Consider the following 16,989-nt stretch of genomic DNA (forward strand, 5'->3'; position numbering starts at 1 on the left):
ATGTTGAGAAAACAAGACCTCTTGAAGATCTCTTGCAATAGGTGACAAAAGATAGTAACCCAGCCACATGCCCCAGCGAACCCATGTAAGACTGCACGGGCTGTAGCATTATAAGTGCCTTTACCTTCTTCTCATGGTTGGGGATAATGCAACGGACAAAGTTGGGGTTGGTGTTCCTCAAGGTAGCCATCAGTTTAGCCAGCTGTTCTTTATAGAGCTGTCCCACTGTTCGGAACATACCCTTCCTGGTTTTAAAGGCTCCTGGCAAAGCTGTATCTGACATACCAGCTACTTGATCCAGCCCAACAATACGGTCAACTAGAGAGAGCACAAGAAAGAGTGTCATGATTCTGCCACAAACAAATGGAGCATCGGAACGCACAAAGAACATCTGGGTAGAACAGGATAAACGAGAGGACCTGCAGGATCCTTTTTGCTTCATCTCTACACAGATGTCGACTCCTGTAGAGAATTTGTGCAGGGATGGGAGCAGGAAGGAAAAAAAGCAACAGCTCACTACAGGAAGTTTGAGTGATAGAGTCAAACTTACTCCCAAACATATTCTACTGATGCTCTGGATGGCAGCTCTGGAAAAGCAATCTAGAAATGAGTTTCAGATGTTTCTACTTGCTTGGGTTACAACGAAAAACAACAAACCAAGAGTTGTAGCTGCTAGCTCAGCAAAGTCAACTGTTAGATAACTCTGACCCAGAAGGAGCCACAGAGAAAAAGCCCAGCTTCACTCTTGCATTACAGACAGAACTGCCATGACCGCCGATCAGAAAAGCCATAGCTACTTGCCAAATGAGCAAATATGGTAAAAGGTATGATAAAAAACAAACCTCAGGATACCACTGCTTTAGTTATTTCTGCAGTACAAGTACTCCCTGACAGAGACATGAAAAATACCACTAGGAGACAGTCAGAACCCCCTGCCCCAACAGTTTCTTCACTATGCCACAGTGACATCCAAGCACTGATGAAGCTATCACCTTGACAAGTGGACTACACAGACACTTTTTTCCAACAGAAGCCAGCTAGATCTGAGAGCAGCAGAGGCAAGAAGAAAGCAGAGCATTACTTTTTCCCATTGCTCTTCTATATGGAGATAAAAATTCACCCACCCAACCAAAACCAACTGTACCGCTGTTAACTTTCCATGCCCCCAGTACATTTTTATTAAAGGCTCAAGCTGCTACTTTACTTTAGTGGTTTGCTAATTTCTACACTGAGGCTCCCAGTGTTCACTTCAGAAAACACATCAGCTTTTGCTCAACTGGTTTCTGATTTAAAAAAAAATGCTATCAGAAACCCCTAAAAAGAAGAAACAAGAAAGGATACTCTGATTTACAGATTACATTAGCTTATAACTGCTCACTTCTAGAGCAGCTGTTAAAACAGAGTCAAGGTTGTCAGAAAGAAAAGAAGGTTACATTACTAAATAACATCACAGGGGAATCCACAGAAGAGTGTCCCAGATTGCATCTGGAACAATCCTCTTAAAAATCTTGAGCCCTGCCAATCTACATCAAGATAACGAAAAGGACAGGACAGTCACTTGCAACAGAAGATTCAGCTAAGAACAATAAATGAGAACTGCTAAGCTGTGGTTCAGTTGACATTTCGAGTCCAAACACAGTACTGCACAGCAAAGACCTTGTTTGGCACAAGTTGCTGATGGTCATTTTTCATGCAGTACAAGTTCCTTTGCCCAACTAACTTTCTTTTAAATGATCAGCAGCTGAAGTCAAATCCTAGAATTCTAGTCAAATACTAGAACCAATGTTAAACTGGTTTTCAGTTTAAACAACAGTCTCAGAAATCTTCCATCTCTTGCAAGAGCCTGTCAGCTCTACATTCAAACAGTTGACAGGGATTTGATTTTAGCTGTTCCTATGCAAGTCTTGCAAGAGCAACCTTTAGCACCTTAATACGTCCATATATTTCTTGTATCCACTTGCAAGGCAAGTTCTGCTTTTGTCTTAAAAGTCCATGAGGAGCTACTAGCACAAAGCAGAGGAAATGAACAAGAAAGACAAGCAGGTATGACAAAGGGACAAAGAGAAGTTGACGGAAGCATTCCTTGCATGGCTCTAGGATGCATTACACACATGACACGACAGCTGAGTTTCTCAGTCACCTGGTTCTAGATGAAGAATAGGAAAGTGTTGATAGAAATAGGCTCTCTGAACGTTCTGCATCTCTGCAACAGACAGAGACGTCAAAGAAAACCCACCACAGAAAGTGACAGCAACAGTAAGACTGAAAAGCAGATAAACCCTGAGAAGGCAGAGTAAAGAACTTAACAACACTGCAGAAAGAGCACGCGAGTTGCAGGACTGAAAACAGATTCAACCTCAGGTCCTGTGTTTGAGCGTTGCAGCTATGCAAGCTGCTGGGATATAATGATGCATTCCTATTTTATCCTGGCATTTATTTCCAAAAATAATTGCTTTGTGTGCAGCAATCTTAACCTCAGTTGATGCAAGCAAATCCTTCTCTTGCATTACAGTGAACTCTTAATAAAATACCATGATCTAAGCAAGGTATGTTCCAGATAATTCTCATTTTGGTGGCTTAAGTCTTCAGGGCAAAAAGCAACACAGCTCATCACAGACTTCTGATGATCAAACAAACTCTTCCATATAAAACAAGAGGAAATAAATGAGATTAAGTTTAATTACATACCATCTTTCCACAGCTCAGACACAAACTTATCCGACGACTGGTGGAGAAGAGTAGCAATGTTATCATTCAGTGGATCCATGTTCTTCATCAGCCATTCATCTGCTTTATAATCCACCTGGAGAAGACAAACATGTCAAGAAACTTGTGGGGGATTTTCTGCCACACAAGATGCAACAGGATCCTTCAAGGGCTATACAAGTAGCACTGAGGTTTGCAAAACCAACAACAGATTACCTAATCATTCTTGGATTTGCCATCTAAGCAAGCATACCTACAAATTTCAAACCCTAACAAACAGCTGCTTGTTCTGTTCTGTCAGTAAAGGGAATGGATTTACAATGCTACTTTGCACCACCCAGAGAGTGACACCAAAACCTACTGCATCATCATTTTTGACCACGAAGTCTCGATGCAAGGCTTCTGAAAAGTACCTCCAATCTCAACAAGTCACAGAGAAAAACTTAAATTGGTATCAGTTTGACACGTCTTGAACTATACATATAGAACTTGCAGGCAAATCCCCTTAGGTCCTGTAAGGTCCACAGCAACGGAACAACTTGCTAAAATCTTTCACTAGTTTCCCATAGGCTGTCATTTCTAATCAACAGTGGTTATGCATTAAAAAAAAAATACAGCAGACATTCCAATGTTCACATTTTAGCTACTCGTTCTTTACCTTGCCAGCATAATGTATGATACAGAAGTCAGCTTTGTCTTTCAGTTGTTTTGGCTTCTGAAATTTGGGGTGGGTGCCTTGTTCCTGTACAACTTTTTCCACAAAGCTTTTGTCTGTTGCTTTTGGGAACCAGCACTCTTCGTCCAGCAGAGCCAGGATACCAGGAGGCCCAGCCTTACAGACATGAAAACATCATTAAACATGTGACTAGGCCAATAATTAACACCTTTAGATGGCTATAAAAATTTTTAAAAGCTACCTAAGCCTGATCCCCATCACATTCACTTGTTGTGTTATTAGTTCAACTATTTCCATACTAATAGAAATTGTTAATAATTCTTCAAAGTCCTCAGCTGAACATTTTTATGAGAAGGTCTCATCCATGACATTTGTCTAAGTTGTTTTACATGGAAAAAAAAAATCTTCATAATAGAAAAAGCCTATCACACTGTTCTCCAAATGTCCAGGTGTCTAAATGCAGAAGACCACAGCAGAACATTCCACAAACTAGACCTTATTACTGGAACATCTACTACAAAATGTATAAATTTCCAAGTTTTTTTAGCCCAAAATGAAAGCAACAGAAAGTCACAGTTTCTCATCATGCTCCAGCTAAGTAAGGAAGTTCACACTACTTATGGCAAGCCACGCATGTATCCAGCACCACGCAGACCTACACAAAGACAATTTTGTGACAGAAGTGGCACCTCTCTTCATGCAGCATTTCATATGGAACTGATACTAACAGCGACACACTTTCAGATAAAGTGGAAATCTGTTCACTTCTGTTTCTCAGCGTACCACAGTGGCAGTAGAGGCTTACAAAAGCTGGAAAGCTAGTTTTCAGCCTACAGGTTATGTCCTCAGTAACAAAATTAGTGCAGCTGTTTTTTGCTGCTTGACAGGGGAACAAGCAGCTCACCGGCTTCTCTATGAGGTCAATGCAGGGCTGCAGATCCAGGCCAAAGTCAATGAAGTTCCACTCGATGCCCTCTCTCTGGTACTCCTCTTGCTCCAAAATGAACATGGTATGGTTGAAGAGCTGTTGCAACTTCTCGTTTGTGTAGTTAATACACAATTGCTCAAAGGAGTTCAGCTTGTAAAGACAAAGACAGAAAGATGTTTGAACAGCTGCTTTGGAAGACACACCTGTAATTCCCTTAGCAAGAAAAATCACATCTATAGTTTAGGAATTTGAAGTAGTGTTCTATGTGGGGTTACAGCCCTTTGTCAATAACCCCATTTGCTTATGAACTGCCTTTCCTGTCACATGCCACTGCATCATTGCTGCAATCCCCAGGGAAGTTCAGATAAACTGTTCCTTGGATTTTGCAAAAGAATGTTTAGCTGTAAACAGCAGAAGAATTACTGCAGCTACTTAACCCATGAACAGAAGAGACTCTGGTTTTCTCACAAACTCAGAGCTGGAAAGTCCTCTTCATAGGAAGAGGAAGCAACAGAAGCCTGGAGAGAAACTGCTAACAGCATGTGGGCTGGAAAGTACCTTTTTAATCCTCATATATTAAATCAGAGCTAAGTGAAGTGAGGGGAATTTCTTCAAACTCTTAAGGACAAGGTTAATAACCCACAGTGCTTCTTCATGTCATATCACACTAATATAATGCAGCTGCTAAAGAGAATGGTCCTGTTCAACTTCCTCCATGTTTCAGTAATTCCTAACCATGTATTTCCACTCCCTTCCTCTTCATAAGACCCAGCAACCATGACACTGAAGGAAGACTGAGAGATAAGAAAAAAATGAGAAAAAAATATGATTTTTTAAAATGAACTTTTCTGTATTTTAGTTTTCTATTTTATGACTAAATCAGTCCCATTCCCCTTGCAGCTGCACATGATTCTATGAGCTAGATCCAGCATGAGACATAGTTCTTTTCTGATGGCAGCCTGTGGTTGTTTCAGACTAAGTATAATGCAAAGCCACATTCTAAAATTGTTGTTTCATAAACACAATCATTTGACCTAACAGGTCACTGCCACCTAAAGAGGGAGCTCTCACTTCCTTTCATTTCCATCTCTCCCTCTACTTTCCATCACAGAATCTCAAGGGCTGGAAGGGACCTCAAAAGATCACCTAATCTAATCCCCCTGCCAGAGCAGGACTTCCTAGAGTAGGTCACACAGGAACTCTTCCAGGTGGATCCTCAGAGAAAGAGACTCCACAACCCATCTGGGCAGCCTGTTCCAGTGCCCCATCACCCTCACAGTGAAGAAATTCTTCTTTGTATTTCTTTGGAATCTCATGCTCCAGCTTGTACCCATTACCTCTTGTCCTACCACTGGATATCATCGAGAAGAGCCTGGCTCCATCGTCCTGACACTCAACCTTTACATATTTGTAAGCATTAATGAGGTCATCTCTCAGTGTTCTCTTCTCCAAGCTGAAGAGTCCCAGCTCCCTCAGCCTTTCATCATAAGGGAGATGCTCCACTCCCTTCATCTTTGTGGCCTTGTGCTGAACTGTCTCCAGCAGCTCCCTGTCCTTCTTGAACTGAGGGGCTCAGAACTGGACACAATATTCCAGATGTGGTTTCAGGAGGGAAGAGTAGAAGGGGAGGAGAACCTCTCTCGACCTACTGCTCACACCCTTTCTAATACATCCCAGGATACCCTCTCCGACAATTTATCTTGCATCAGTTTTTATGGCCAGATTCCCCTTTGCAAACTATTTCAATTATAAAACAACATAAGAAAATACTTTCCACAGGGCTAGTGAGTTGAACAGTACAAGTAGCTGCAGTCAGGAGCAGCAGAGGGGAAAGAGTTCACTCTCTTTTCTGCATCAGAGAGTTGCTATTAAATCCATTTAGTTGTACGTGACCCCACACTCTGATCCCCAATTTTCAGGCTTCTTGCACAGAGGAGCATACATAGGTAAGAATTTATGTTGGATCTGATTTGGTCTACCCTGTCTTTGTCATTTCAAAAACTTAGCAGGAACAAGAAAACATTTCTAACGGTTTTTAATGATGCTAATATGTTCCAGAGGGTCATCTCTTAACTATTTTGGGACAGAGTAATAGGACATAAAACTTTATGTCCAGCTGTGACCCACAGCTCTCCATGACATTTTTAGAAGTCTTTTTTGTAGGTTAGCAAACCTTGTGAGCTATAAAGAATCAAGAACACCTGGAAATGTGAAATTTAAGTAATTATCACGCAGATTCCAAAAAGGATGTACATTAGAATATACAGAAATGAGAGAAAACATTTTCAGAATACATAAAACACTAAAGAACAAACCACTTAGTTTAGTTGAGAAATTATCTGACAGTTCCCATCAGCAAAGGTCTCAAATAACAAAAACAGAATACACATTCTTTCTAAAACTAGACTGTTCTTTTCCTGTTTTAAAGAGATTTCCTTCCGTGGTAAACTGTGCTGAGTGCTTACCTCGAAAATCTCAAAGCCAGCAATGTCAAGGATCCCAATGAAGGATGCACCCTGTCGCTTGGTCTTATCCAGCGCCTTGTTGATGCGCATGACCAGCCACCGGAACATGCGCTCATAAGTGGCTTTGGCCAGTGCCTCAATGGCAAAGTCAGCCTGTAGAGTAAAGAGACCAAGATCAGGAGTTACAATACAATCCAAAGGAAGGCACAGATTACACTGTTTTGGCATCTAACGGCCCAAGTGGCGTGTGAAGTTTCTCTCCACCACCAAACTCGCTGAACAAGGCTCCTTTCAGATGTCATTCCTAATGAAAAGAGGATATCACAGTGATACATGATTAACAACAGTTAGTGGAATTAACTGTTGAAGAAACCAATATCTGGTATTCAAGAAAGAAAAACTATGCTCAGTCACCTCCAAAGACGAGAGTCACAGAATCACAGAATGTTAAGGGCTGGAAGGGACTCTGAAAGGCCATCTAGTCCAACCTCCCTGCCAGAGTAGAATCACCTAAAGTAGGTCACACAGGAACTCGTCAAGGTGGGTTTTGAATGACTCCAGAGAAGGAGACTCCACAATCCATGTGGGCAGCCTGTTCCAGTGCCCCGTCACCGTCACAGTAACATAGTGTGTTTCATAGGCTTTTAAACTATTTTGTAATTCTTTTGAGAAGCCCCATCTCTCCCTCCAACACCACTATCTTCATAGAATCATAGAATGGTAGGGGTTGGAAGGGACCTTTAGAGATCATCCAGTCCAACCCCCCCTGCAGACGCAGGTTCACCTAGATCAGGTCGCACAGGAATGCATCCAGGCAGGTTTTGAAGACCTCCAAGGAAGGAGACTCCACAGCCTCCCTGGGCAGTCTGTGCCAGGGCTCCCTAACCTGAACAGTGAAATAGTTTTTCCTTATGTTTAAATGGAACTTCTTGTGTTCCACCTTACCTGTGATTGCCACAAAATTGCTATGTATAGTAAGAAACTAGGAATGAAAATGGAAAGGCGGCCTGTGACTATTTCTAGACTTCACTCTCTTCCTAATCGCTTCCATGTTATGGGGGCATGTTTATTAACACTGAGAATAAGGATGTGTTCATAAAGAAGCCATGCAGCAAGTAAGCACAGGCAGCTTTCACAGAATCACAAAAGCTCAAGGGCTGGAAGGGACCTCCAGAGATCACCTCATTCAATCCCCGTGCCAGAGCAGGACCTCCTATAGCATGTCACACAAGAACTCATCCAGGTGAGTTTTGAAGGTCTCCAGAGAAGGAGACAACAACTCATCTGGGCAACAACCCTGTTCCAGTGCTAAATGCTTTCCACCATTCAGGAGGTCACTAGCTCCTAGGTCAGATTTCATTTATAGCACAACCTGATTCAAGAATGCTACAAAATCTATAGTTTCAGGGATGAGCAACGAATTCTTCCACCCTAGTAGCTGATACACTCAAAAATGATGCTTTCCCTATTACAGCAACTTGAAAATGTCATTCTTGCATACAGCAAGTAAGAAGTAACATACTCCCTTGGGACAGTCAGCCATCAAAATTAGGGGAGTTGTGTTCTCTCTTTTTTCTTTTTAATTTTAGCTGACAAAAAGTGTTACAGGGGCAAGGTGATTTCCATCTTTATACAGATCAAGTGAGCAAATACTAGAAGCACTATGTATGCTACATTATCCAGGTGTGGTTGCCACACATTGCACTCAAAGGCTGTTATTAAATACTACAGAAACCTCTAACACCTTTGTTAGCTTTGTGGCAGTAGGATTAAAGACTGAAGCAGTCATTCATACTTAGGGAATGCATACCTGCTCTTTGGTCTGAGCTTTTTGCACATAATCTCGCCCAACCTTGATGCGAGGAGTCAGGATACCTCTGGTGAAATCCGTCACATTGATACCCAAAAGGTGAGACACTTTCTGAGCAGCTAAAGATAGTAAAAGGAAACAACAAAGAGATTAACATTCTTTTGTTATTCTCACAAAAAGCAAGAGAAAAACTTTCCTGCAATTGCTTTCCCAAGAGGGTCACGAAACAGCTTATAAAAAATGTTAAATAAAACCCAAGTTGATGAGACAAAAGTATCTTCAAAATCAAAATTTCCCAAAACACCTCTTGCAATCTAATAATTATGGGTTACTGTGCTTCTCCAGAGCCATAAGAGCAAATTTGAAGCAATACTCTCATACTACTTTGTCATGGAAGCTTTAGAAAGTCCATAGTCATCAATTTAAAGATCTATCAAGTAACGGATTTCTTAATCAAGCTAATTGTCCTGTCTCCATTTACTGATTAGTCTTTGAGGCAACTCTGTATTTCAGATTCAAGATTCAAAACCCAAACGGTTTACTCTCCTTGCCAAAATGACATTTAGAGAATATTTTCCATAATAACAGCCAAAACCATAAACACTTAAATTAGCAACCTTTTATATTTCTGCAGTACCTCTACAATGAATGTCTAAGAGTTCAATCTTCCAACAGATAACCTTCTATCACGTGAAACGTGGTACCTCTTACACACGCAACAATGGCCAGCACAGTTAAAGTACATACACATGCTTTATACCTACCACATAACTATCCACCGTACTCTTACAGTTACAAGTCTATCTACAAAGTCAGCAAACAACATTCTTTAAAGTCTGATAATACAGTTTTCTAGGAGCAATCATTCCTAGTTTGGTTAAAACACACAGTACGTATTCCAGGAGAGTAATTCTTTTCATCTGCTCATCATGTGCACTTCCTGCTTAGCCTTGTCACAACAAGAGAGCCACATTCCTGCCCATGGGTGGCTGCAAACTCATGTCTGACAAAACAGCGTCTCTTTGTACCAAGGAGCATGTCAGCTCCTTTGACAAACAATTCACTTGATAGAAAAACAGGACTCCAGCATTCCCTACATACTGTAACATATCCTTCTACTTGCAAGAGCTTCCTGTAGGCTTTTTTCTGTGTTTTTCTTTGTTTGGGAAGGAAGGAGATTAGTTACCTGTATTGTCTGGCATAGAGGCTTGGTCCGTATTACGCTCCTTCTTGAAGACTATGTTGCCAAGTTGAAGAACACCTGAGATAACCTTCAGCAGACCTTTTGAAATAATAATAGTCATAGCTTAGTGTCAGACATCACCAAAAGCCCTGATATGACCCAGTTACCTTTCCTGACACAGTTAAGAGGCCCTTCTCAACACTCCAAAGATCCTTCTGGAATTTGGGAAAAAACAACACAGATATTTCTCTATATGAGTCCGATTCAGAACCCAGGACTTTTCCTGTTCCTCCTATGCAAGGCTACGCAGCCTGGAAATTTACCTATTCTCAACATCACTATAGTGAAGTGAGAGAAGAGACTCAAGATAATGCACCACCCCACAACATCTGTAATTTTTGATAAAACACTTGTTCTCTGTTAGAGGGCCAAAAGTCACTGTTTCCCTGAATGGCCACAGGAAAGAGGCTGTTATTAAGAATATGAATCAATTAAGAGAAGGAAGATTTTGTTCTTTAACCCTGTATCACTTTCAGATTCCTGACTGAGGCCTGCAGTCTATACAGACATATGAAAGGCAGCAGGATGTGGGCAAAAGTGTCTGTACCGTAACTATTGCTAATAACATGCTGAAGCACCATTATTACTGATATATTCATACTCTTTGAATGGTGAGTGTCACAAAAGATCGATTTGAGGACAGGAAAAACATTTTTCAATGACATAGCACCAGTTCAATTCTCACCGTGTATCAATCAAAAAACCTCATTGTGTAACAGCTTCTAAGCTGCCTTGAGCAAGATAAACTGCCAGTCATTTGCAAAGGGGATCTGGCACCAAAGATTTTTTTGCCTCCTAATTTCTACCTGTTACAGAGCATTTGTTTTAAAACAATATCCTTTTGATAGCAGAGCAAACAAAGGCTCTACATATGCTACATCAGCGTAAACAAAAAAGAAACATCTATGTATCTATGTTCCCAGTGATGTGTGAATTTCAGTGGTTTGACAGATGAATCTGGAGTCTGGCAGAGGGACAGACAGCTTATTTTGATGGTGTTTCATTAATGAAGGTTGTTAGTATTTAGATGTTACACTAAAATTAAGTAAGTCTGCCATCCAGCCAGCTACTGTATACATTATTCTCCTCAGCTTTTATGGAACATTAATGCACTTCACACTTTGAACAGTAAATGCAAAAACCACTAACAGCATCTTTGCTGTGGTGGCTGGAACCAATGCCTCATCTATGTGACAGCAAAGACATGCCCTAGAGCATACATTAATAACCCAACTCAAAAAAACAAGCACAGCAACACATCCTGACAATAAATTAGGCTGCCAATTCTTTCACTTTGTTTAAGCAAATTTCTCTTTGCCTCCATAGAACAGTTTCAATCTCAGATAATTCAGGATATCAAAAAGTGTATTAAACTGTGGATAACAACAGCATGGATTTATGGCAGGCTGGACTGTGATGACCAATAGTTAAGGCACAGGCATATTTCCTCCAGCCACAAGAGCTGAAGCCTCCAGCAGAGGAGGTGGTGACCTCAAACCACCACAGATGCTTGCTTCAATGTAGAGAAAAAACAGTTCTAGTTTTAGACCTTCCTCATTTAGAAACTGAGATTTTGCAGGACGTTGGTTCCCAGTCTGCGAGGCAGATCATGCATGTGACAGCACAGAGCTCTGGTGAAGACGTTATCACTGTACTTTGTGCTGGCTGTGTGCAATTCTAGCTTCACTGTCATGGTACTGTGCTCCCAGAATCAGACAATATTAATTTCTGATCAGCAGTTCAGCATTAAGCTGGGAAGAAAGGCACTATAACCAGGCCATTCTCAAAATACTAATCCAGCACTGGCTGGATTAGATACTTTAAAGCCACTGTTCAGGGATAGAGGGAGCACACAAGCCGTGCACTGCACAAGAGAATGAGAGGACACAAGAATCTCATGTATCTTGGATAAGTTATTCATAAACTGGATATACATGCCTCAGATTGGGGACAAAAACAGCAAGCAGAAGCATGTTTTCATTATGTGCTTGACTTCTAACCTTAACTGTACAAAGTGAAACTGTACAAAGGGTAGACACCAAGGTGGGTGATTCCAATGCCACTAAGTTTATTACTTGCACACTACTCACTTGAGGAGGGGAGTAGATAACAGATAAAACCAACAAAAAACCCAAACCAAACAAATCAAAAAAGAAACCAAGAACAAAAAAGGAGAGAGATATGATCTGTTCCCTCTTTCATTTCCTAGCATTTCACAAGCTTTTTTCCTAGCCCTTCTGAAGTTTCATACCTATCTGCTCCTCGTCTGGGATGCCCATGATCTTCATTGCCTCCATGGTCTCCAGAAACATATCTTTGTCTTGCTGACCCGGGATGGTAACATGTCCGTTGGAAAGGAAGCGATATTTGTTGTAAGGTTCCAGCAGCAGATCAGCTTAGGAAAGAATTGAGAAAGAAGTTACCATAGCTTTTTCTCTTCTTTTTAAATAGACAAGTTACCACTGAGATCAAATTTCTGACTTGCATATGCTAGCAGGTGTTGGATGAATCAGAGATTAAGCCAAATTTTACTGCAGGATCAACATTTAACTCATTTCACACAAAATTCAAGGGTTTCTTTCTTATTCCTTTCTGTTCCCTCCTCTGGACTACTTCAGAAAAGCAGTGTCAATCACCATTATGCCCTAATTCTATAAGAAGTAGGGATTAACTTGAGAGGAAATTTGCCTTTCATTTCAGACAACTCATTTGTTTCAAGCCAGGTGAAAGTTAATATACAGCTCTTGAAGCAGTAGCAACTATGAGAAAAGTCCTGTCCTGTCCTTTCTCCAGACCAATTTGTGGTCTACGCACAACACAGACACTGATTACTAGGCTGAGGTATTAAAGCTAGTTGTGTTAGGATCCTTGACTTCTAGAGCTGCTTAGGTGCTAACAGCTTTGTCCTATTCAGTTAAATGCTGTGTACATCACAGTAGGACCATTCCTGCACTAGAAGGGTTTACATCATTGTGAGACCAGACTAAACAAAGGACGGTGATTTAGACAAGGAAGGGCGTAGAGTCATTGCTGGCAAGAAGACAAGTGCAAGAATGAACCAGAGAAGCACGTTTTCAGGAACTGAGAAGTGCAGGGGGAGGGCAATGGGATGTATGAGTGTATGGAAGAAGCAGAGGAGGGGTGTCCATATCTAAAAGGCGGAGCCAAGAAACTATGAAGGAACAGATCCTAGCCTACAAGGGTTTTGGACCCTCTGTTGTTGTGATGAGGGAACTTCGTAACTAGAACAAAATCATACTTACTCTTCAAATGCTCCCCTGCCCCAGACAGCAGGTAGTAAAAGATATGGAAGGTTCTCTCCTCTTTGGCTTGACGAATTGCACGTGACTTCTCCAGTAGATCTTCAGAGAGTCAAGGTATATGTCAGAATATACAAATCACTTCCTATTCTCTGGCAGAAGAATACTACCTGATGTTCTCCACATGCCAATCAACAAGTACATTGATTTAGCAATCACTATCAGTCAACAATCCACTGAGCTTCTAGTCTCAGTTCTGTCAGCCTCTGAATAATGGCTATGATAATAGAGACTTAGCTGATAAAAATCAGAACAGTGGCCATCCATCCTCACTTGACTTGGATAGAAGTGAAAATGGCTTATGAAACTCCAAAGCTATTCATCTCATCATATCTCATCTTCCATTTCAGCCTCCAAAGATTAGAATTCATTCTTTCAGAAAAGACTTCCATCATGATCACAAAAATCACAAGACACTATATGAAGAAACAGGAGACTACAACAGTATTCTTGCTAATATAAATGTAAGTGCTTCCTACCACTTTCTTGACCTGACAAATAAAAAATTCTGTTGTGAAAAGACTGCTATTACTGTCACCTTTGTAGTCTAACTTCTCCTTTTAAGTGGTTACAGAAAGGATACAGGTCTCGATATTGGCTCCAACAATGTAGCCGTTCACATCAAAGTTGATTCTGATGAACTTGCCCTAAGAGGAATACAATATTATTAATATTCATTCTATCTGGCATCAGCACTAAACAGTGAAGGTAAACCTTCTCTTTTTAATCCGGGAAAGGAAATTCAGAACAGGTCAGGCAGGTTTTAGGCAGAACATAAGGTCAGCCAATAGGCAATGCCTGCTGATCGCAACAGCGATTTAACTGTTTGTTAGACACCAAACACTTTCCCACATTTCTGACATTCAGAGAGCAAACAACACAAATTAGTTTCAGCCTAGATTTCCAACAACTAGGGACCCTTCACTTTCATGTGTTACATGATCTAGACAGTTCCATCTCCCTCAATGTTAGCTTCAACCATCTGAATTCTGTTTCAGCTCCAGCTCTCTCATCAGCCTCTCAGGTGCTGTCCACTGCTTTCCAGAGTGAGCAAAATAAGGACCAGTGTTCGTTTTTCAGGATAAACCTGACTATAATAAACTTAAAATAAAAACTGGCATAAGTGATCCTCACATAGGGTGAGGTTCCTTCATTCCAGAGACCCATCAGGTCTATTCTGGATAATTCACAGACTTAAATTCACTTCCCAGATTAACTTGAAGGAAGCCACTCACAGACAATTATCCTATCCCTGACAGAAATCCCCCCAAAAGCAGACCAATTCATCCCTCCGGAAAGTGTAGAATACTAGCACCCATATCAGATAGTAATACTCACAAATCTTGAGGAGTTGTCATTTTTTACTGTCTTTGCATTTCCAAAGGCCTCCAGAATGGGATTAGCCTGGAGCAACTGTCTCTCCAGTTCTCCCTAGAGAGAAATCAGAAATTAATAAAGTAGGTAGAAGTTTATTGTATTAACTTTGGGTCAAACCAGCGCTGACGGTACAATTCACACTGGTTTGGCATCTGTTGTAGAGAAGCCATATTAAGCCTTAGGAGATGATCCCTTAAACCTTCAAAGGAGACTTGTTAGTTATCTGGGTGAAACAGAAACATTCACAAATATGCCTTATTCCTTTCCTGAACAGAAGAGCATCCCAGTCCTGTCTTTTTGTTAACAAGAAGTCCTTCAAAGCCACTTGGCCATAACATCCCGCAGACTCCCCAGGATCAAAGCCAAAGACGGAACCATCCAAACTCAGGACCTCATCCCAGAAGTGTCTTGTCATCTAGACTGGATGAGTGAGGAAAATCCTGTCTTGCTTCTCAAGACAGCCCTGAACTCTGCTAGTAGTAGGTTAAGAAGTTAGTCTGAAAAGATCTAAAGTTTAAAAAATAAAACCCCAAGACAACAAAACCAAACCAAAAACCTTGCACTAAGCATCTACATCTTCCAAAATACAAACAAGCAAAAACCTCCTTTATAAGGAGGCACACATACAAAAGAGGAGAATTAGTGGTATCCCACAAACTGCATGATCACTTGTGTGCTGCCATTTAGCACACTCCTTCCCTCAAGGAACACAAAATGCTGGAGTTGCAGAAAAAGAAAATACAAAACCTTTATCCTTCCCAAGTACGAGACCATTGGAGCACAAGCTCCTTTCCCTACAGGATCTAGATATATCCTTGTCTGGTTTTAAGAAGTACTTGTCCTCTGTGCTAAAAGCATGGAGTTCTATATATTTCCAGATTACCTAAAATGCTTCTAGAGAAGGAAAATGAGAGTTTAGACTAACGTTTCTCTTCTCAGTGTTATCAGTAAGTACTTAAGACTTTCTGTCTGTAACAGTTGGAAATGAAGTTTGATTCATGAGAACTGGTTTATGGGCAAATTAATTAAGGGTATTTCTAAAAGGAAACAGTTCTCATCCATTCCCAAAGTGCATTATAAAACAGATTAGTCCTTATACAGTCCCTCTAAAAATGTATGCAATAAAAAAAAAGGAAGATACACATGAAACCATACAGAGAACTTCAAGTCTTTATTTCCTACTTGCACAATCACCTCATTTCATGCTTGCAAAGATGCAAGGCCAGACAAGACCCTCAGTCCCTGTGGAACTGTGTGTAGGCAGAAGGGGCAGCTGCTGCAAACATTTTAATTCACTGTCAAGTACATGTAACAAGGGAGTTAGCCCTGGGAAGGGAAACTGAGCTGGGACATCTGCTCTCTCACAGCAGAGTCAGCATGCCAGCAACACAGCATTTCAATCCAACTATGAACAAGGAAGGAAGAGATCAAAAAAGCTCATTTTTCCCTCTAAACATAGGTCAAAGCTTTGACATAAAATCTATTTTTATTAATTATTTGGCTAAAAATAAAGCTACAGTCATGCTTAGCTACACAAAGACCAAAAGTTTCTAGAAGTCTATACTACAGACTCTCTTGTTATTTGGTACCTCAGGAGAAAGCGTCGTCAGAGACAAGCAGGTATTGGTAAACTATAGTTGAGAGGTAATTATGTCTCTTCAACCACCAAGGTAGCAATATGTATAGAGAACACATCAGCTTAGGCTTACAGTAATATAAAGCAGTGGTGAAAGGAAAATGCTAAAGAGGCGGTCAGGTTAGTTAACTCTCATGACATGCCTTAGTACCATGATACAGTGGGAAGATCAAGTTCTCAGTATGCCATGGCAATGGCACATATAAGCTTCTGCAATTACTGTAACATATCCATTCCTCACTGTACGCTGTCTTGGCTTATAAAGAAAATCCCACTATATTCAACATTTTAAAGAAGTTTTTTTGGTGGAGTTTGTTGGGTTTTTTAACCTTAAGTTTTGATGGCTACTTTGCATTGAAGGAAAAACTTCATCACTATTATTATACTGCAAAGCAAAACGAGTCCAACACAGAACTGTCCATCACAAGCTTTCTAGAAATTCTACGGTTCCTATCATTAAGACGCTGCCAATTTTCTGACACCTGTAATTGCCATTCCTTGACCTGAAACAGATTTAACACTTGCATGCATTTGAACTATGTACAATGCTCCTCATGAAAACTGAAGCAGTAACAGCCACTGTATCTGTTAAGCCTGTGGCTGGGCAGCACACGCTCTTCAGCATGCTCTCTTTCTACAGCTCTGAAGTTATGTCAACTTAAAACAACTACTATCCTTGACCTCTACCTTGTACTCGGAAGTCTTTGCATCTCATACACTTTTTGGAATTATTTCTTTGCAAGGTAGAAGATTTGACAGTTATTTATTCTTCAGGAAGTATGGAGAAAAGAATCTAGAAATCACAGCTAGCTTTAACAGCGTGTCATT

General features: G+C 40.7%; 1 protein-coding gene across 2 annotated transcripts in view; it reads right to left on the reverse strand.

Moving 5' to 3' along the window:
- The window catches only part of MYH9 (myosin heavy chain 9), a 73,701-nt gene that overhangs the window by 20,658 nt on the left and 36,054 nt on the right, over positions 1-16,989 (reverse strand). For both annotated transcript variants that reach the window (XM_062011982.1, XM_062011975.1), the window contains exons 6-16: positions 14,487-14,579; positions 13,732-13,795; positions 13,092-13,190; positions 12,080-12,223; positions 9,772-9,867; positions 8,586-8,704; positions 6,776-6,928; positions 4,287-4,460; positions 3,365-3,538; positions 2,689-2,803; positions 125-318 (exon numbers count right to left, since the gene is read on the reverse strand). In XM_062011982.1, coding sequence (XP_061867966.1) covers positions 125-318; positions 2,689-2,803; positions 3,365-3,538; positions 4,287-4,460; positions 6,776-6,928; positions 8,586-8,704; positions 9,772-9,867; positions 12,080-12,223; positions 13,092-13,190; positions 13,732-13,795; positions 14,487-14,579 — 1,425 coding nt within the window. The remainder of the gene's footprint in view (positions 1-124; positions 319-2,688; positions 2,804-3,364; positions 3,539-4,286; positions 4,461-6,775; positions 6,929-8,585; positions 8,705-9,771; positions 9,868-12,079; positions 12,224-13,091; positions 13,191-13,731; positions 13,796-14,486; positions 14,580-16,989) is intronic.

The sequence above is a fragment of the Colius striatus genome, chromosome 1 (genome assembly GCF_028858725.1).
Source record: "Colius striatus isolate bColStr4 chromosome 1, bColStr4.1.hap1, whole genome shotgun sequence".
NCBI classification, from domain to species: domain Eukaryota; kingdom Metazoa; phylum Chordata; class Aves; order Coliiformes; family Coliidae; genus Colius; species Colius striatus.